Source organism: Acomys minous (genome assembly GCF_964271855.1).
Source record: "Acomys minous genome assembly, chromosome: 14".
NCBI lineage: Eukaryota > Metazoa > Chordata > Mammalia > Rodentia > Muridae > Acomys > Acomys minous.
The window spans coordinates 32,334,657-32,355,493 of NC_140496.1; the positions used below are offsets into that span (position 1 = coordinate 32,334,657).

At 42.7% G+C, this 20,837-nt stretch overlaps 1 protein-coding gene and 1 long non-coding RNA gene across 5 annotated transcripts; one reads left to right on the forward strand and one right to left on the reverse strand.

The window, feature by feature from the left end:
• Positions 1–5,220: 5,220 nt before the first annotated feature.
• On the forward strand, positions 5,221–9,014 carry LOC311583824. The gene is made up of 3 exons (XR_014774694.1): positions 5,221–5,287; positions 6,485–7,651; positions 8,932–9,014. It is a non-coding gene; the product is annotated as an uncharacterized lncRNA (long non-coding RNA).
• On the reverse strand, positions 8,551–20,837 carry LOC311583812 (zinc finger protein 431-like). 4 transcript variants are annotated; one of them, XM_084757731.1, is made up of 4 exons: positions 17,766–18,168; positions 11,916–12,042; positions 11,657–11,717; positions 8,551–9,005 (listed from the first exon to the last, which is right to left on the reverse strand). In XM_084757731.1, exons 1-4 carry the CDS (start codon positions 17,811–17,813, stop codon positions 8,981–8,983), a joined length of 261 nt encoding a protein of 86 aa, XP_084613857.1. In that variant the 5' UTR covers positions 17,814–18,168; the 3' UTR covers positions 8,551–8,980. The 4 variants fall into 4 exon arrangements, 3 of the variants coding, with proteins under 3 accessions (XP_084613857.1, XP_084613856.1, XP_084613855.1); XM_084757730.1 differs by lacking the exons at positions 8,551–9,005; positions 17,766–18,168 and adding exons at positions 9,012–10,667; positions 20,575–20,837; XM_084757729.1 differs by lacking the exon at positions 8,551–9,005 and adding an exon at positions 9,012–10,667 and having other exon boundaries at positions 17,766–19,021.

The following is a 20,837-nucleotide window of genomic DNA, read 5'->3' on the forward strand; positions in this document are numbered from 1 at the left end:
GGAAGTGGATTAAGGACTGAGTGGTGGTGGCACAAGCCGTTAATCCCAGCACCGAAGAGGCAGAGGCAGGCAGATCTCTGTGAGTTCGAGGCCAGCCTGGTCTACAGATTGAGTTCTAGGACAGCCAGAGCTGTTCCTCAGAGAAACCCTGTCTCTAAAACAAAACAAAACAAAACAAAAGTGTATTTAAGCCTGGCTGTGGTGGTGCATGCCTTAATCCCAGCACTCAGGAGGTAGAGGCAGTTCAAGGCCAGCCTGGTCTACAGTGCGTCTTCAGAGTAGCTCACAACCTGCCCAAGGTTAACAAGTTCTGCAGGCTGTACACACTTGCTACATTTGCTAAGAGGATGGAAAGAAGTAAAGTAACTAAGAGAGGGCTTGCTTGCCAGAGGGGATTAATGGTTGCTACAGGAGCATCGGGAGGGAAATAACCTCAGTGCGTGTCTTCTTATCTGATCATATGACCTCATCAGATGCTCTCTGGGATAGAGGCATGGCCAATTTCCAAACTATGATTCTGCAGTGAGTGAGACAGACCAGTGTGTGGACACCCACAGAAGAATGTCATGTATAGGACACATAGTTTAATCACACATGCCCTCAAGCCTGGAAAATGGAGGGAAAGGCAAACCTGTGTGAACTGTATTTGTGTGCACTGAAGTGCAGCTGAAGGACCGAGCCAAGAATGAGGACCAGAAAAAGAGGGCAAAGCTATCCATGTTAATCCTTTCTTCAAAGCTCCCTCCTCAGGCTCCTGTCCAGGGAAGACTCAGAACTACAAAGAAACTGCAGGAATTAGCAAGCTGACAAGCACTCCAGTGTTGGCTGTGAGACACAGGGAGGTCCCCTGGTCAAGTTCCAGGAATGAGGGTGGCAGATGAGAGGCAGCCAGAGACAGAGGCTCTCATGTCACCACCCTCTCCCTCCTGCACTAATGCTCTGTTTCCCTGTCATTCATGAAGTAGGGGCTGCTAAACTGAGCTCCCCACCCCCACCCCATACTCTGTGCACTGTCTGGGTAAGATAAGAACTCTGAAACCGCCAGTCAGGAGGTGGATCAGGAGTCCAAGGGCAGCTTCACCTTTGAGACCAGCTTACAATGTGAGACTCTGTCTCAAATAAGCAAACAGACAAAAATCCAGAAAGACAGTGCTTTAAAGAAAATGATACTTTATTTCCTGAGTTAAATATGAAGAATCAAGGCTCAAAGAGTGAATGTTGTGGAATAGTGAGTTTCATTGTGGGAGATGCTATGGGAACTTTTTAAAACAGAAGAAGAAGAAGGAAGAGGAGGAAGAAGAGGAGGAGGAGGAGAAGAAGAAGAAGAAGAAGAAGAAGAAATAGAATGATGACAACAACATCATAGTCAATCCATTTCTTAGTCCATTTGTGGCTCCAGGCTTCACACAATCATCTTATTTGCCTGGACTAAAGTGAAGGCAGAGGACAATGCCTCTTCCAGATAAAAACCTCAAGACAAACACTACATCTCTGAAGAGCAGTGGAGGCCCAAGTCAATGTGCCCTTAGTGGAACTGGCCTGGCCTCCACAGTCCAGCACTTGCTGTGTCTCTTGCCTCTGTCTTCATCCCTCAGCTGGCTTTCTCTCCTCACTGGTGGCTCCTGCTTCTTCCTGCATGGGAGCTTCAGGCAGAAGCAGACCAGTGGCCAGCTCCCTCCATTCTTTATGATAGACTTATCCTTCGTCTTTCAATGGTAAACTGAGTCCCAAAGAATACGAGGCAACCAAGCAGAGACCTGATGCTCAAGGACTCTCCTTCCTGGAGTGCACAGGTTGGGAACCGGAGCTCATCTGTCCCTGGATGCCCTTACTGACTCCAGCCTTTCAGCTTTGTGCTGGGGTTAGGCATTGTTGGTCTCAGGTTAATAAGAATGTAACCTCGGAGCTGTAGGGCTCTGCTGGTTAAGGTTGAAGTCTGGTCTTCTCTGGATATCCGATTGCGAGCTGGCTCTATGAAGAATGGACTCCGTTTCTCAGTGGGGGCCCCTTACTCCACCTGATCTGGTGACCTCAGAATTTTGTAAGGGGCATCACATAGGAAGTAAAGGCCTGGCCTTGCCTGATATCAAGCACAGGGAATTCAAGGAAGTACCCTACCCTGTGCTGAGCTCTGAGCCTCCAACAAATGGTCTTTAATTATACCTAGGTGGCATCCCTGACACATATGATAACTAAATACTGCCTTCCTTCCTGTGATAAAGGCCCATGTTACTAAGACACAGGATAGTGCATCACTGTATTCTGGCACACAGAGCTCTAGCGAATCAGATACATTCACCCTCACTGCCCAGGGTTTATAACTTCCTAGTTCACAAGTAAAGTTGCCTTAGTCTCCTCACTTCACATGACTGTCTCAGACTCCTCATTCTGGGAAGGGCTTTTAGCTGTTTGCTGATGCGCAGAGTCACGGGTTCCATTGGGGCAAGGCCAAGGCCAACAGCTGGGAAAGCACTGGAGGAGAGGCAGTCTTGTTCTGATGGCCAGTGGGTCACAGGCATTACAGGTGTCCTTCTGAATCCCCTATCATGCTGGGCAGAATATGAACCAAAGAGCTGTGACATTTGTGGAGCACCCGAGTTCCCAGTCCCTGTTAAGAGCAGTGGTCACATTCTAAAGGAGCTGGCTCAGTTTTCACATACCCCAGCTAGCTGTCTAAGTGACATGAGTACCTTTTTTTCCCAAGGGAGAGTTTCTCTGGGTAGCCTTGGCTGTCCTGGACTTACTTTGTAGACGAGGCTGGCCTCGAACTCACAGAGATCTGCCTGCCTCTGCCTCCTGAGTGCTGGGATTAAAGGCATGCGCCACTACCACCCCAACAGTTCTTATTTCTATGCACTTTAAACCTGATGTTTTAAGCCAGGCATGGTGGAGCACACCTCCAACCCCAGCACTTGGGAGGTAGAGGAGTGAGGGTTTCTGTGAGCTCCAGGCTGGCCTGGGCTACAAAGCAAGTTCCAGGATACTGGAGAAACCATGCCTCGGGGGAAATTTAAAAATAAATAAATAAATAAATAAATAAATAAATAAATAAATAAGAAGAGAAATATTTTGAGGGTCACTGATGGCATATAGCTTTAAACCCAGCATTCAGGAGGCCGAGGCAATTGTAGGAGGATCTCTGTGAGTTTGAAGCCAGCCTAGTCTTAGAAGTGAGTTGGAGAAAAGCTAGCAGAGAAAGCCTGTGCCAGGAGAGAGGGAAACAAACAAACAAACAAAAACATGAAAAAAATCAATAACAACAACCCATAAAAAAAACAAAACAGCAACAAAGTCAATAATGTAGTCACTTGCCCAAAATGAGTTGGGTCTTGAATCCACTGGGGCTCCAGCCAGCTCTTGAATTCCACCTCCAGCTGAGACACCATCACTTTCCCTGCTCACTCTCACTGTCCCACCCCTACCTCAGGACAATAGGCCTGTAGGGAGCCATGCTAAATTCTGTCCTGTTAGAAATCCCTTGCTTAGGCTGCATGCTGTGACCTTCCAGTTGCTGAGCTTTGCCAGAGGAGGCCTTGTGTTCTAGGCTATCCTAGGACTATTTACCTTTGAAAGAAGTAGGGAAGTCCTTACTGGGAACCACCCAGAGGATCAAGGAAGTTCTTACAGGGAGCTACTCAGAGAAATAGGAAGTTCTTACAGGGAGCTATTCAGGCCATTGTATTCTTGCCTGGGCAGGAGAGAGAGTGGGCTTAGAATAGATCCTATTGACCTTGCTATGTATATTCTTACTCACCTGCATTAAGGAGTCTTGATCAGAAATGTCCAGATTTAACATTATTTCTCACGTCTCTGTACCCCACTTTCAATCCCCACTCCCTCTTTCAGGTGAACCCTGGTTCGATTTGCCTGGGACAAGTCATAGGCCTACACAAGGCTTGTTGTGTCTTTCTCTAGTCTCCTGTCTCTAGTCTCTGCCTAGGTGCGGGCTGGCACCTCAGTGGATCCAAATCCTACCCTCATCTTGGGTAAGTGACTACGCCTCAGTTTCCGCTTTTCTACTGTGGAAATAATAAACAGTCCTTACCTCACTGTAAGGAACTATGAGAGCTCTAACATCATGCCATCACAAGGGATATGCAGTGGGGATGCCACCAGAGGTGACTATGCCTGGGCTAGGATTGGTTTTTGTAACCTGGAAACACTTCCCTTTTAGTTTTGCTGTAAGCAGGGTCTCCAAGCCCAGCTGTCACCACAGGGCAAGCTCTGAGAACTGTGCATGCTCATGTAAACTGAGCAGGTGGCTGGGGGCTCCATGCTTGGCACCCCTTCTGCACTGCACCCCTAGAACCAAGAGGATCAGGAAGCATGGGTGGGCAGGCTTCCTAGAACTTGTCCCAGATCTCTGTACAGACCCTTTGCTCCAGTATGAATTCTTTCATGACGATGGACACTATAGCAATGTACAAAGGCTTAAGCATTTTTAAACACATTCATAAAGTGTTGGGGGATGGTCTGATGTATTTTGATGCTAATTATTGTTTGCTGTCTCTGTGGCCCACCTTTTAAGTAATAAAAAGCCATCCCACCTGGGCAGGGCTGCCTATGTAGGTACAAGATACCTAAGATATACATAAACCCTAAAATAAAATAAAAACCTATTTAATGCGTATTTAAAGCTTAATGCCTTTTTCTTCTGCTCAGGGCAACTGGCTTGTTTCTAAAATGGAAAGCATTTTCTCGGAAAACAAGTTGTGGCCTAGTTTATACATCAAGCGCCACAGAGCCTAGAAAAGGTCATTTCGAACCATACAATCTTGTTTTGATTTCACTATGATGATAACTGTATGTTCATTGCTAATGGTGATGTTATATTTTGTCTTTAAAAGAGGTCACAATAAAACAGACCTGAATAAAAGAGAGACTGCTAACTTTAAAAAGTCTATGTTTACATGAATTCAAACTCTAGAACAAGCAGTTAACATATTGCTAATTCCACTACGTGGGAGTAGCTCTAAGCCTAGCTGAGACGTGTGCATCCTGCATACCTAATGCATTCATAGTTTTAAGGCTGTATAATGCTTGTGAGAAATTATATGTTTTCAGAATAAAGAAACCAAACACTGACACTGGATCAGACCTGACAGGATTCATTCCCTCTAGGGAGCTGCACTGTGCTGACAAGGCAGTATTGCTTAGGTAAGAGGGTGGGCACCTTCTCAGAAGCGACCATGTCTGAAGGTGTACATCAGAGGGGGGGATCATGCCAGACCAGAGAAGAGCCAAGCTGAGATGAGCAAACTGTACTATCAGCAGTCCCTTGAGAGAGGTCAGTGCAAACCCTCATAACTACAGAGAGTTGGTTGCTTGGCTTTTGCTTCCATTTTTAGCATTTTATTTATTTATTTATTTATTTATTTATTTATTGAGACAAGGTTTCTCTGTGTAGACTTGTCCTAGACTCACTTTGCAAACCAGGCTGGCCTCGAACTCACAACGATCCACCTGCCTCTGCCTCCTGAGCGCTGGGTTTAAAGGCGTGCACCACCACCACCTCGTCATTTTTAGCATTTTAGTTTCTGGATTTCACCTTTTAAAACCTCTTTGCCTTTTTGTTTTGCTTTGTTTCTTGAGACAAGGTTTCTCTGTGTAGCCTTGGCTGTCCTGGACTCACTCTGTAGCCCAGGCCGGCCTTGAGCTCACAGTGATCTGCCTGCCTCTGCCTCCCAAGTGCTGGGACTAAAGGCGTGCGCCATCATGCCCAGATTCTTCTTTGCCTTTTAAACTCCTGAGCTCCCTTTTCTCATCTCCCCCAGTTCCCCACCCCACACTTCAGCCTCTCAATAGCTGGGACTCCAAGTGCACCCTCTGTTGCTTCTTTTATTTGGTTTGGTTTTTTTGGTCTTTTGAGACAAGGTTTCTCCAGGTAGCTCTGGCTCTTCTGGAATTCACTGTAGACCAGGCTGGCCCTGAACTCAGAGATCTGCCTGCCTCTGCCTCCTGAGTGCTGGGATTAAAGGTGTGGGACATCACCGCCACCCGCCCAGCAGCTGTGCTCTGTTCTTAAACATGTTTAAAGCCCTTTCCCAGACATTAGAACTAGGTGATGTAACAGGGATACCAAGTGTTATTGTTGATAGCTTCTGACTTGGTGTTAAAAGAATTTTTTTTTTAATGAGAAAAAAATTACCCATGGAAACACTAGCTGTCATAACAAGACACTAAAATGTACCATAATACCTGTTTTCTCCCCTCACATACAATCATGATTATGCACTCTGATGATTAGTTAGGGCCTTTTAAGATACTCTGCATCAGCCGGGTGTGGTGGCGCACGCCTTTAATCCCAGCACTCGGGAGGCAGAAGCAGGCGGATCCCTGTGAGTTCGAGGCCAGCCTGGTCTACAAAGTGAGTCTAGGACAGCCAAGGCTACAGAGAGACCCTGTCTTGAAAAACCAAAAAAAAAAAAAAAAAGATACTCTGCATCTTTGCTGTCTTGTCTATGACAGGTGTGCCTCTTTACAGAATCACACATGCTTACACACTGCTCTGAAGGGAACTCTGGCTTTTCCTTTCCTCCACTGCCATCACCTCTCTCATCACTCAAGACTTCTCAGGAGGCCTGTGGCATATGTAAATAAGATCATAAGAATGACCTTGTCTGACCCTTGTTGTCCAGGTGGGTAAGAATGCTTCACTTTTAAGTGAAATCTCTTCCAGAAGACAAACTACTTCAGTGGGTGAAGGCTTTAATGTCTTGGTTTATTCATACCGGGGGTTAATTCTTTGCCACAAAGTCTGTCTCAGTATTTTCATCTCGACTTTGGCGGTGCTGTAGTAGCTCTGCAGGCCCTTTAGGAGGGGAGCTTTCCCATCAGCCCTTCCCTTTGCTTCTGTGTGACCACATGCTTTCTGTACCAGTGAAAGAAGTGAATTTATCTCCTAATTAAGACTTTTGCTTGTCTATTTAGTTTTTTTTGGATCTTATGATTTATGGAACAATAAATGCCACTTAATGTTGTGTGCTATTTTGGATTGCTTATCAGGTTTTAGAAGTGGGATGAGAGAACTCTGGTGCCCCATATTTGACCATGTCCCCTGGATGGAGAGGCCTGGGTGGCACTCAGAGGAAGGATAGCAGGCTACTAAGAAGAGACTTGATACCCTATGAGCATACACAGGGGGAGGAGTCAGTCACGGTCACAGGGGAGGGGAGTAGGGGGAAAATGAGAGGGAGGGAGAAATGGGAGGATACAAGGGATGGAATAACAATTGAGATGTAATATGAATAAATTAATAAAATATTAAAAAAAAAAGAAGTGGGGTGAATGTACTTGCAGGCTCCTCGGACTTGAAATTGTGCAGAACAATAGGAAGCACAGTTCAGGGTAATAAATGTTTTCTGATTGTTTTGTTAAAAAAAAAAAATTAGGAGAGTGCAAGAGGCAGCCAGCAAGGACAGGGAAGTGGTGAGGGGGACAAGGTTTCATCTCTGCAGCTCAGAACAGGCTGCTCTGGCAAGGGGGAGGGAACCTCAAACTACCATTTTTCCTTTCTGCAGCCAGAGCTGTAAAAAGCAGCTTCTAGTCCAAACCTGCATTATCTGAGATCAGCTCCTGTGCAGGAGCAGGCCAGTGTGGAAGGTCCTTGGGCTAATGGAAACTTCGGCCTACTACCCTTAGAAGGCTGATGGTAAGGTCCTGAGTCTGTTTACCTGTATTTATGAATCTACATGGAAATAAGAAATAAGAGAGATAGAAATTAGACCACACACACACACACAGATGTTCAAGGCGAAAAGGTGGATGAAGTTAAAAACTATTACCGACAAGCTCACGTACGACGATGTTGACTTCAGCCAGCATTTCCTCTGCAGAAACTGCAGCAAGTACAGGCTTCCCTAAAGGAATTCATCTTTCCTGGCCAGCTGCTATGGCCATTTCCACAGGATCAGGCCGTACATCCACATAGACAAAGAATCAGACATACAGATCTGTATGTAGTCATACACATATTCAACTGATGACACAAAAAGAGCTCCTTTCATACATACATACAATTAACATACATTCAAATAATGTATGTACAAAAACAGATGGATGGATACATTTACATGCAAACATAAATCTATTTACAATCCATGGATGAAGTACATTCCAGGAGATCTCAACCAACATTTATTATCTGGTCACAGTTTTATACTTCTGAGACAAAGCTCTACGCCAGAAAAGGAATTCCCTCATAGTCAAAAAGGGCAATTAGGGCTGGAGAGATGGCTCAGTGGTTAAGAGCACTGTCTGTTCTTCCAGAGGTCCTGAGTTCAATTCTCAGCAACCACATGGTGGCTCACGACCATCTATAATGTGATCTAACGTGCACTGTATACATAATAAATAAATACATCTTTAAAAAAAAAAGAACCTACTGAATGACTAGATTAAAATACATTAAAAAAAAACAAAAAGGGCAATTAATCTCTCTCTCTCTCTCTCTCTCTCTCTCTCTCACACACACACACACACACACACACACACACACAAGAAACGTGTGCAGGTGCGCAAAACAAAACAAAATGAAACCAGACAAATGCATCAGGATAACAGGTTGCATTTTTATTCATTAAAACTAATAATTTCTTATCTATGTAACCATTACATAAGTTCATAGTGAGTTTTCAAAATGATAAAGGTTGAAAAGGCCTAAAAGTTAACACGGTCCAAGAAGTCACAACAATTATATATCTTAGAGTACAGTGAGTCCAGTACAATAATTTTATCCATTTTTCACTCCAAGATTAGTTACATGTCTATTTTCAGTGTATTCAGAGACCTGTGACTTTATCTCTAGAGCTAGAGTGAAAGCATACCTGAGTCATAAACCTGTCTCAGGCCCGTCTCTGTCCTAGTGAAGTTTATATGTCAATGACAAGTGGGAAATCACAGAACTCCTGGCAGATTTTTCTTATTTTGCAGGAGGAGCTGAAAAAGCGACTTGAATCACTTTAGGAGTCATTATCAAGAATTATAAAACCATCCTCATAATAATTCTGCAAGAAAAGCAGCCACATCAGAGCACAGACAATGTCAGAAGCAATGAAGAATATACATACATGTATATGTGTATGTATTATACATTTACTATATTATATATAATATATTATTTATATACTTTTATTTATAATAAAACCTAACAATATAAATAATTCATATAATTATATAAGCTTGGCATAATATATATAATACACACATACATATATATCACACACACATATACACATATATATGAAGGGCACAAGAAATACAAGCATGGAAAGGAAAAGAGCAGCAAGAAGCAATCTAGAGATGAGCTCCCTAGGGAGTTTATCTACTAGGGCAAACCCATCACAGATATTGCACTAGTGGGCCACCTCCAGAAAGCTCACTTGTTTGCCTCAAGTCCACTCCTGCATGAATGGCTCCTGACATTGTAAAAAGGCTTTATCACCTTGATCACATTTGTAGGGTTCCTCTCCAGTATGCCTTTTTTTAAATGTATTCAGAAACTACTGTGACATGCAAAGGCTTTACCACATTGGTTATACTCATAAGGTTTCTCTCAAGTATGTGTTCTTTTATGTATTCGGAGACTGCTGTGATACGCAAAGTATTTACCACATAGGTTACATTCAAAAGGTTTCTCTCCAGTATGTATTCTTTTATGTAATCTGAGACTATTGTGACACACAAAGGCATTGCCACACTGATTACATTTATAGGGTTTCTCTCCAGTGTGTTTTCTTTTATGTATTAGGAGATAACTATTACGTGTAAAGTCTTTACCACATTGGTTACATTCATAGGGTTTCTCTCCAGTATGTGTTCTTTCATGCCTTTGAAGACCACCTTGACATGCAAAGGCTTTACCACACTGCTTACATTTATAGGGTTTCTCTCCAGTGTGTGTTCTTTTATGTATTAGGAGATGACTGTTACGTGTAAAATCTTTACCACATTGGTTACATTCGTAGGGTTTCTCTCCAGTGTGTGTTCTTTTATGTATTAGGAGAGTACTGTTACGTGTAAAGTCTTTACCACATTGGTTACACTTATAGGGTTTCTCTCCAGTGTGTGTTCTTTTATGACTTTGAAGACAAGCATGTTGTGAAAAGGATTTACCACATAGGTTACATTCATAGGGTTTCTCTCCAGTATGTGTTCTTTTATGTATTTTGAGACTACTGTGATGTGCAAAGTCTTTACCACATTGGTTACATTCAAAAGGTTTCTCTCCAGTATGTGTTCTTTCATGCCTTTGAAGCTTACTGAGACATGCAAAGTCTTTACCACATAGGTTACATTCATAACATTTCCCTCCAGTATGTCTTCTTTTATGTGTTTGGAGACTACTGTGATGTGTAAAGGCTTTACCACATTGGTTACATTCATAGAGTTTCTCTCTACTATGAATTTTTTCATGCCTTTGTAGAAGAGTGTAATGTCCAAAGGCTTTATCACATTGATTACATTTGTAGGGCTTCTTTCCAGTATGTATGCCTTCATGCGTTTGAAAATCACTGTGATGTGCAAAGACTTTACCCCATTGGTTACAATCATAGGGTTTCTCTCCAATACAAGCTCTTTCATGTCTTTGAGAACAACTGTGATATGCAAAGGCTTTATCACATAAAGGATATTCAGAGGGTTTTTCTCCAGTGTGATTTCTTTCATGCCTAAAAAGATAATTGGCACGTGTGAAACTTTATCACATCCATTACACTGATAAATCTTTTTATCTGTATGAATTGAATTAACAATTTCGTCTATTGGTAAAGAGGAACCAGATCTTAAGGTTGTATCACTTTGTTTACATTTATGCTGTTCCCCTTCATTGTGGGTTGTTTTGTGTCTTTGAATATAACTGTGACAGTAAGAGTACTTATTACAGGGCTAACATTTATAGCATCCTTCTTCTGTAGGAGGTTTTTCACAGATTTAAAGAAAATAGGAAATTTAGAGCTTTACCACACTGACTGCATTCATACATTTCCCTATAGTGTGAGTCATAACATTTACAAGGTGAACCAGGACAAAAAGAATTTCCATATTCCTAGTACTCACAGAGATTTTCTGCATTGTGAGTCTCTGGATGGTCCTAATGATGTTGGAAAACCAATAACCGAAAACTTGTATCACACTGAAAAAGTGTACTCTAAAGTGGGGACTACTACATATCTACTGTGTGGTCTGGAACGTAGAGAGTGATACAGGGCTTCTTTCAATATCGCTGTGCTCACATGGCCTGTATCCATTGTGACATAAGATATAGCTATTAAAAGAAGAATAACAAGAGAAAGGGCTCCACATTGCAGTCACACACTTTGATGCTTGTTCCTCATAGACATGTGGTGTAAGGATTAAGGTTTCTCCACAACAACCTTCTTGACTCTCACAAACTGTCCCCTCACTAAACTGCTTTACTATGGACTATGTGCTTATTAGAAAGTTTTGAACATATACTTATCACTTATCCCATGTGTATACATTTTGTACACACTGAGATACATGCTACATGTATCACACATTGAGTCATTGAGGGACATGGTTTTGTGAGAATTTATTAATCCCCAATACACTGAGCGCAGTGCTTTTCTTTAAAATTTGCAGGACACATTAAAATTCTTGGGAGGCATATTCATATCAGCTTGCACATGAAAATTACCTTCCATATCTTCTTGATCTTTGACAATGTTCTTCAATAGTGTAGTCTTCCCAATTGTATCCTAAAACATAGTACCAGAAAAGGTATGTTATATAATTAAAATTGGGCAAAACTTAAGTTACTATCTTCAGTGAATCTTAGAATCATGCCTGATTTATTCACTTCATTCCTCCTCATTCTCAATTCAAATTACAGAAGAGCATCAATAATAAACACTTGCCTCTTATTTAAAAAAAGAAAAAAAAAGTCACAGCCTTACCTACAGCCATGAGGTTGCTGTAGGTCTCCAGCATCACATCTTTGTAGAGATTCTTCTGGGAAGGATCCAGCAAAGCCCACTCTTCCCGCGTGAAGTTCACATGCACATCATCATAGGTCACTGCACCCTAAAATACCCCATACATGTGTACGACAGAAAGCATGATAGTGACAACAGTGTAAATGTATTCTTCATTGACATAGAATTCATATAATAATTTGGGTGCTTCTTCCACTTATTTCCTGACACAGAAGTTCTAATATAATCACCGAGTCACTTTAGAAGGAAATTGAATAATGAGGTTCACCTCTGTCATTTCTGAACTCTTTCAATAGGATATAGTCTTGCAAGAGAAATGCCAATTAACAGAGAGAGAGAGGGGCAGGGGAAGGGATCAACGGTACTGAGCACACATCAGAGAAATTACATGAACAATTATTAGCAACAGGTAAAAAAAAAAAAAAGGGTGGGGGTGGTGCAAGTTGGTTGGGCTGGCTCATAGGAGCATTCAGAAGGCAGGGGCAGGTGTATTTCATTGAGCTGGGTGTCAGCCTGGTCTCTGCAATGCGTTCTGGGACAGCCAGAGGTTATATTAAGACCTTGACTCCCCTACAAAAATCAATCAAACAACACAAAACAAAACAAACAAAGAAACAAAAAAAGAAAAAAAGAACCCAGAGGACTTTACTGAAGTTCTTATAAAGAATTGCACACTTACTCTAGTTCTGTATTCATCTTACAGAATCCTGAAATGCCTCAGCTTAAACTGTTATATTGATAAGGGACCAGGGAATGCATGTTTAAACAGTTACAAATGGAAAGATAGTTTGGTGCCAGCCAAAGAAACTAATTCTCAGTACTATCATTCTTGTTTTCAGACTCTAACCATAAGGTTGAGGGGCCTCGAGCATCTCCATGCCACCCCCATTCTGTTGGAAGCCCCCTACCCTAGATTCTCCAGTTAACAAGAAAAACAACCGTTGCCCTATAAAGTTAAGATAAAAATTGCTTTATATTGCCTGTCTGCTTATCACTGCTCCTTCTTCGAGATGCTCCTAGAGGGACATGCTCCTGACAACACTTCCAGGTTCCAGCTGTGGTCAGTTTTGCTGAGTTGTGTGTTTGCTGGAACCCTGATGGCAAAGGGTGGAACCCCCCCCCAAGAAATCGCATCTAAAGAGGTCTACTCCCAAAGTTCCCATTAGCCTTTGTTTCTCCTAATGAGGGTAGGTGGGTTGAAAGGGTGGTAGAGGCATTAATGAACCCCAAATAAAGTAGGTTTTACAAACATAAAAGCCTAGAGTGCATATTCATGCATACAGGCAAAATACTCATATTCAGTCAAAATACTTTCAAGACAAACACAACATTGTAGGAAGAATGCCACACACCGGCAATCTAATGACTGAGAAGGCTCAGGGAGTATTAATGTCATGAATACATGCCACCCTGAGAAAGAGAATATATAGTCTCTGCTAAATTTTATTATCCAAGATGTGGATGAAGGTCAGCAAACAGCATATGCATGACATGTACAAAAACCTATGTTCCAGGCCTATTAGCTATTAATGTAAAAAGAAAACAGCAAAAAGGCCAGGAAAGTTGGCCTACATCTAATCTCTGGAGCCAAAGTCAGGTGGACCTCTAAGTTGGAGGCCTGCCTTGTCTACATAACTACTTTCAGGACAGGCAGGACTACAGAAAAATTTTGTCTTCAAAAACAAGTACAACAAAACTAACATTAGAACAACATTCCGCTAGCAAAATAGCTTAGCACTGAACAGCAATTGCATCTACTGTATTTTATGTCATTTAGGAAGAGTCTACAATGGTGAGGGCTTGAGAAAGAAACTGACTGATGAGTTTCAACCAACACAGTAGACAGGAAGACAGGAAGTGGGATGAGTCCACAGACACTCAAGTGACATTCACAAAAAATAATCTAGAGAGGGTCCTACTACAAAAACTTCCATAAGCTCCTCCCAAAAGCCACAAATCAGAAACGAGTGTTCAAAGACATCATCCTGCCTGGGAGGTTTTTTTTTGATTCAATCTGACTCTTGTCACCATGGCTCATGAACATCCCATGATGAAAATGCATTTAGTCTAAATTCAATGATCCTAATAGTCTGCAAGAGACTGTATACTGTTCAAAGTCTCTTCTAACACTCAAGGCAAGCTCTTGATTGCCACATCTGTAAAATCAGAAAACAAGCTATAACTTCCAATATCCACTGGCGCAGAATAGCCCCTACAATTCCAAAGAAAGGAATGTGTGCTTAGTCACAACACAGTCCATCATTTAGGGAGCTTAGGATAGAAACTCATGCAAAACAAACAAACAAACAAAAGCAAAGAAAACAAACACACACACACAACAAACAAACAAACAAAAACACAGAAGTAAATAACTATAGACCCAACATGGCTTCCTAGCTATCTCTCTTCTTGGTCACTGGCTCAGGCTCAGCCAGCTCCCTTATCCAGCCCACGCCCACTTGCTTAGGGACATTGCCATCCTCATTGCAAGAGCTTTGCCACATCAACTGTGCTGATGAACCAATATAATCATTGACTGACAGAGCAACCAGCCATTCTGGCAGAGCAAGCCCTCAACTGATGACTGGAGGCTCCGAAATGTTGAGAAATGAAGCTAATTAGGACACAGCAATAATATATCAGAAAGTGTTTAAAAACCTCAAAAAATTGTGTTAACCATATGAATCAATTTAAGTACCAAACCAGCAAACATTGATGACTGCAAAAACTGGAAATCACACATTTGCCAAGAAATGAGGAAAGGGGAGACTTTAAGATCAGGAAGAGAAATTTTTCCACAGAAATTCCCCAAACCAACAAAAACTCAAAGAACTCATAACATATTATAGTAAATCTTCAGAAGACAAAGATAGGTGAAGGTGCAAAGGAACATTGATTCCCCAGATGCAATTGTGAGGCTTCCTCCCTCTGTTTGTTAACCTAGGCCAACTATGTTTCCTGAGTCTTACTGCTGAATAAGCTCACCTGAAGACACCACATTAAGAGCAGTCAGACTCCATTTTGTGACAAGCAGCTAGACTTCCTTGTTAGCACACAGACCTCTACCCTGGTCTGGGAGAATTCCCTGGACAAGGTCAGGCTCACCAAGAACTACTGATCACAAATAATGTTCCTACTCTAGGAAAAGTGTTTGTGCCTTCAGTGCTGGGAGAATTCTCTGTATCAGGTCAGGTTGACCACAAACTATGTTTATGTTCAGCACACTCTGAGGCCTTGTTAATCCACAGACATTCCCCAGCCCCCCCCCCCCCTCCCCAAGACCAACCCCAGGAACTGCATAGAGGAGAGAAGAGAGGTGGATCTGTAGCAGGGAGAACTGAGCAGGAAGTTTGCTTAAGGGAAACCAAGTGTTGTTTGAACAACTAGCTAGAGGCCAGTTGTTGAGATGGTGAGGAATGGAGGAAAAGGAAATACTCAGGCATAAGCGGTAGAAGCTGAAGGTCTTGAAGCCCAGGAGAACTTTTCTTCTGCCTCTCTATCTGTCTCCGTCTCTGTCTCGTTTGCTGTCTGTCTGACTTCTCTCACCTTGCTTGCTTGCTGTCCTGCTAACTATCTTCTTTCTTGCTGTTACCCATCTACCTATCCCTCTTGCCATTCCCTATCTATCCCCCTCTCTTGCTGTTCCCCATCTCACTCTAGCTTACTCTCTCATGTCTCTTACTTGCTTGCCCTCTCCTTGGGCCAACCCCAGTATTTTATTGAAATGAAGTTCAATTTTTTTTTTTGTTACAGATTACATCATGATATTTTCCATCTTTGACAATCACTAGGGCAATCAAAAATCAACAGAGTAACAAAGAAACACAAAAAGTTCTGTAACCTACAACAAAACATACAACAAAAATCAATTTTCAAGCAATGTCAGCATGACCTAATCGTTATTTTTTAAACAATAAACAGGAAAGTTGCCAGGCGTGGTGGCGCACGCCTTTAATCCCAGCACTCGGGAGGCAGAGGCAGGCGATCACTGAGAGTTCGAGGCCAGCCTGGTCTACAAAGCGAGTCCAGGACAGCCAAAGCTACACAGAGAAACCCTGTCTCAAAAAATAAAAATAAAAATAAACAGGAAAGTTTAATCATACATTTCCCTGGGCTAAAGCCAATGTGTTTACAAGATGGTCATAGCATCATACTTTGAGCCAAATATGATTGAAAGAAAAAATTTGACCTACTTCTAGTCTGAGACCAACAGCTGTGCTATCCAAGCCTAGGCTAACTGCCAAGGGGTCCTCTGTCGTAAAATATCTGAAAACATGATGTTCCAAGCCCACCTTCTAGGGCTCTCAAAGCAGATTCTAAAGAAATGTTTCTACAGGTAACAGTATCTAGCCAGGTACTGTTATGTCAAGGTCTTAACTTTCTTTCATGCAGTTTCTGTTTGGGTGCTCACAGTCAGAGCAAAAAGAAAATCTATCATTGTCTTAAGCCTGTGGCCAGATGCCCTCTTTCAATATTTTCTGTGGGAAAAAGCTTTTCCTGTATGAATTTCCTGAGGGCTGAGAAATAAAGAGAAAAAAATAGTTTTAGGAGAAAGAGCAGATTTCTAAACAACATTACACCTGGACCATACATAATATTTAGGGACAGTAGTGATCAGCAGAAGACATTTGGAACTTTGTAAATCAAATACTCAACAGCTGTTCTAGATGTCTAGAGATCATGTTGGATTGTCAGAGGCCTCTAGAATTTTGCTGAGCACAACCTCTATGACCTGTCCTCCTGTCTGTGACACCCAGCTACATATGCAGCTGTCCCTGGCCACAACCTGGCCAGGACCAATCCAAGGTCAGTTAGAACTGCTTTTGTCTAGTTAGTAAAAGCATCTGGAGTCAGAGCCTACCACCCTGTTCCCTGACAACCCCAGCTGAGCTGATTGTGGTAAATAATTGATCCCTGAGAACATGATGGCTCACTATGAAGACATTGTGCATGGGACTAGGTGGGATGCATCCAGACCTTCCCCACTCTCTGGTACCTGAGACCCAGGACCCAGTCCCTTCTCAGCGTTGCCCCTGAGATGCATCTTCCCCCACACACCCCACACCCCGTCCATGCTTCCGGTCATCAGCACAGACCATCCCCATCTGCCCTTCTCCTCCTACCTCATCTCTTTGCCTGAGCCACTAACTATGGGCGCACTCACCCTGCTCAACCACAAGCCCTGATGGACAGAAGACCACGTAGTCTGTCCAAAGATATCCCACTATCTGTTACCATAGACCCAAGTCTCACACACTGTACAGAATACCAGGGAAAGCGTCCTCCCCACTTTCCATGTCTCCTGTAGAAAACACAGACCATACCCAACTGCCTTCTCTCTGTGTCCAAGCCACTATCTGGGCAGACACATTCCTGATGGATCACATTCCATGATTGACCAAAGCCCAGGTAGGCTGTCAACAGATCTACAACCTTATCTCCTCAGCCCAGACCTTGATCTTCACAATTGCCCCAAGCACTGGACTGGACACCAGAGGCACCTTCCTCTCGCCCATCCCATCCACACCTCCTGTGGATCCCTAAAGCCATCTCTCCCTGAACTCCTTTTTCCCAGCCTCTAAGAACAGCAAGCATCCTCCATGAACACAGCAGCCAAGCAGGACAGTAAAACACTCAACCAAGACTCTCTCAGAATATCCAGGGAGTGTTACATTAAAAATGTATCAGTTCGGCCTAAGATTGCTAATAAAAGACACAGAGTGTCTGTGCTGGGCAGAATGGAAACTAATACAAATCTACTCCTCAACTATGGTCAACAAACTACTCTACACTGATAAATAATCCATGTACCCCAAGCATTTGCCAGTATGGTGCTCCTCCGGCCATTCTCCCCTCCATCCTCCTTCTCAGTCAACTGTCTCTTCCCTCAACTGCCAAACTTGCTCTTCCTCCCACAGCAAGCACCGCCTTCCACTGCCTGTCCTTCTGCCCAGCTGATTGGCTAAATAGCACTTTATTGACAGTGGTTACATCCACTCAGCATTCCTCCACAAGGGCGCAACCAGAAACCTAGAAACAATACCCTCACCTCAACAAGACAAACCCAGAAATCAACACCTAGACCAATAATCACGTCAAACCCAGATGCCTAGATACCAGCATAGGAGCATAATCAATAACAGCCAGGAACTGGGTCTCCAACAAGGACAAGCTATCCTATCACAGCAGGTCCTGAATATCCCAACATAGCTGAAGGCACAAGAAAAAGACCTTTATGGAGGTCCTTAAAGAAAAAATGAATAAATCCCTTAAAGAGGTCCAGGAAAACACAATCAAACAATTGAAGAAAACTAATAAACCCTTTAAATAAAGCCAAGATACACTAAACGAAGCTTGAATAAAGACATAAAACTGTTTAAAACCTAAAAATGGAAATAAAAACAATAAAGAAAATAGAGTAGTCGTGGAAATGAAAATTTTAGGACTGCAATGAGGAACTACAGTGGCAAGGCTCCCTCACAGATTGTATATGGAGGAGAGATTCTCAGGCATTGATGTTACAATAGAAAAATGGATACATCAGTAAAAACAACAACAACAACAACAAAAGGTTAAAACCTAAGAGTTTCCTGGCACAAAGCATCTAGGGACTCTGGTATCTTATGAGAGGAACAAAACTATGACTAATTGGAATAGAGGAAGGAGAAGAATACAACCTCAGAGGTCCAGAAAATATTTTCAACAAAAATCATAAAAAGAAAAAATTTCCTAACTTAAAGAAGAAGTCTATCAAGGTACAAGAGGCATGCATAATAACAAATAGATTGGTCCAGAAAAGAAAGTCCCCTTGCCACATAATAATAAAAACACTAGACACGAGAAAGAACATGAAAAGCTGCAACAGAAAATAAAACACAACAACCAAGTAACCTATACAGGCTGACTTATTATAATTGCATCTGTCTCTCAATGCAGACTCTAAAAGCAGAAGGCTTGGACACATGTGCTGCAGGCTTTAAGAAACTACAGATGACAACCCGGATTACTATACAAGAAAAGTTTCAATCACCATAAATGGATAAAATAAGATATTCTCTGATAAAGTCAAGTTTAACAATATTTATCTACAAATACCCAAGGAAAAACCAAACCCAAGGAGGTTAACTATGCCCAGGAAGACACAGGGCATAAATAACCTCACATTAGCAAAACCAAAAGAAGGGAAGCACTTGTGCCATACACATATATACACACACTCACACACCACAACCACCACCACCACCACCACCACCAACAACAACAAAACACTGGGAATTAATAATCACTGTTCATTGATATCTGTCAATATCACTACCTCAACTTAGCAAAAAAAAAGACACCGGCTTCCAGAATGGATGCTAAAACAGAATCCATCCTTCTACTGCCTACAACAAATACAGTTCAACATCAAGGACAGACATCGCCTCAAGGCAAAGGGTGGCAAAAAGAGACTCTGAGCAAATGGATCTAAGAATCAAGCTGCTGTGGTCAGCTTAATATCTAAAAAATACACTTCAAACAAAAATTCATTGAGATGGGGAGGACACTGCATATTCATCAAAGAAAAGTCTACCACGATATCTTTTAAATTCTTAAATCTATGCCCCAACAGCAGAGCACCCACCATCGTTAAAAAAAAAAAAGTGCAGCTTAAATCGCCATAGACCTTCGTGCACTAATAGTGGGAGATTTCAGTATCTCACTCTTCCCAAGAAACGGGTCCTTTAAGGGGAAAAACAAAAAACAAACAACAACAACAAAAAACAGAGAACTACCCCAGGTAACCAAAGTTAAAAGCCAAAACAATCAAACTGATATTTACAGAACGTTCCACCCAAACACAAAGAATATACCCCCTTCCCAGCAACTCATGCAACTTTCCCCAAAATTGATGATACCCAACACAGCGCAAGTCTCAACAGATACAAAGAAGTTGTAGTGACCCTTGCAAAATATCAGACCACCAAGGATTAATGGGGCACACCATCACCAACAGACACAAGAGAAAGCTTAGAAACTCATAGAAACTGAACAACTCTCCACAGAACAAAAAAAAGGGTCAAGACAGAAGTAAAGAAATAAGGTATTAGTAAACAGGCAGTGATACAGCCACCCCTAGAGGCCCTGATGACCGTGGGTTAACAGACAACACCAAAGCCACCGTGGAACCATGTCATCACAAACATGTCACTGGCAGCAGGCAGGATTCAGGTCCCCTAAGCCACGTGTGCACAACTACTAGGTCGACCAATAAAGGGACTTCCTTCCAACCCCACACGTGTGCGCGTCCACGTTTTGCGTATGTGCCAGGTCGACTTGTAAAGGGAATTCCCGTGTTTGCGTTCCCTTTCCCTAATAACCCTCTTGCGTGGATCTGCACTGTGGCCTGAATTCTATTTCACCTACAGCCCCGCCACCTACATCCTAATATAAAGACTACAGAATTCAATAAAAATGAATACACAACATATGCAAACTTATGGAACACAAGGAGCAGTCCCCATTCAGAGGCCACAGCATAGTCCAAGGAGTGACTAGGACCACCCCGGGACCCACCACACCAGCTCCTGCTGCTCAGCTGCCTGCTCCTCCCTTTCGTGGGCAGTGACTCTGCGCTCACCATGTCCCTGCTTCGGAGCTAGCGGGAGGTCCACTCGCGGCACACCGAATCATTCAAGCCTGCTCCGCTACAGAGCTAAATGTGCAGCATAGGACCAGGAATAACTCTCCTCCTCTTCCGGCTGGCAATTCTGCTTGGAGACACTGATTGGCCAGTGTGTCTTGAGTGACATGAGCCGAAGGGAAACAACGAAGTAGGTCCTAGCCCAGGCTTCCAACCCAGGGTCAGAGCTTGTCATTTCCTTAGCGCTTGTGCCTGTCCTC

What these genes read in the sequence shown, in the direction of transcription:
- LOC311583812 (XM_084757729.1), bottom strand. Translation starts at nt 17,813, where the DNA reads ATGGAGGGGAGAATGGCCGGAGGAGCACCATACTGGCAAATGCTTGGG. An exon ending in CAGCAACCTCATGGCTGTAG is followed by an intron (nt 11,718 to 11,915) that starts GTAAGGCTGTGA and finishes ACTATGTTTTAG; the next exon opens with GATACAATTGGGAAGACTAC. An exon ending in AGATCAAGAAGATATGGAAG is followed by an intron (nt 10,668 to 11,656) that starts GTAATTTTCATG and finishes TTATCTTTTTAG; the next exon opens with GCATGAAAGAAATCACACTG.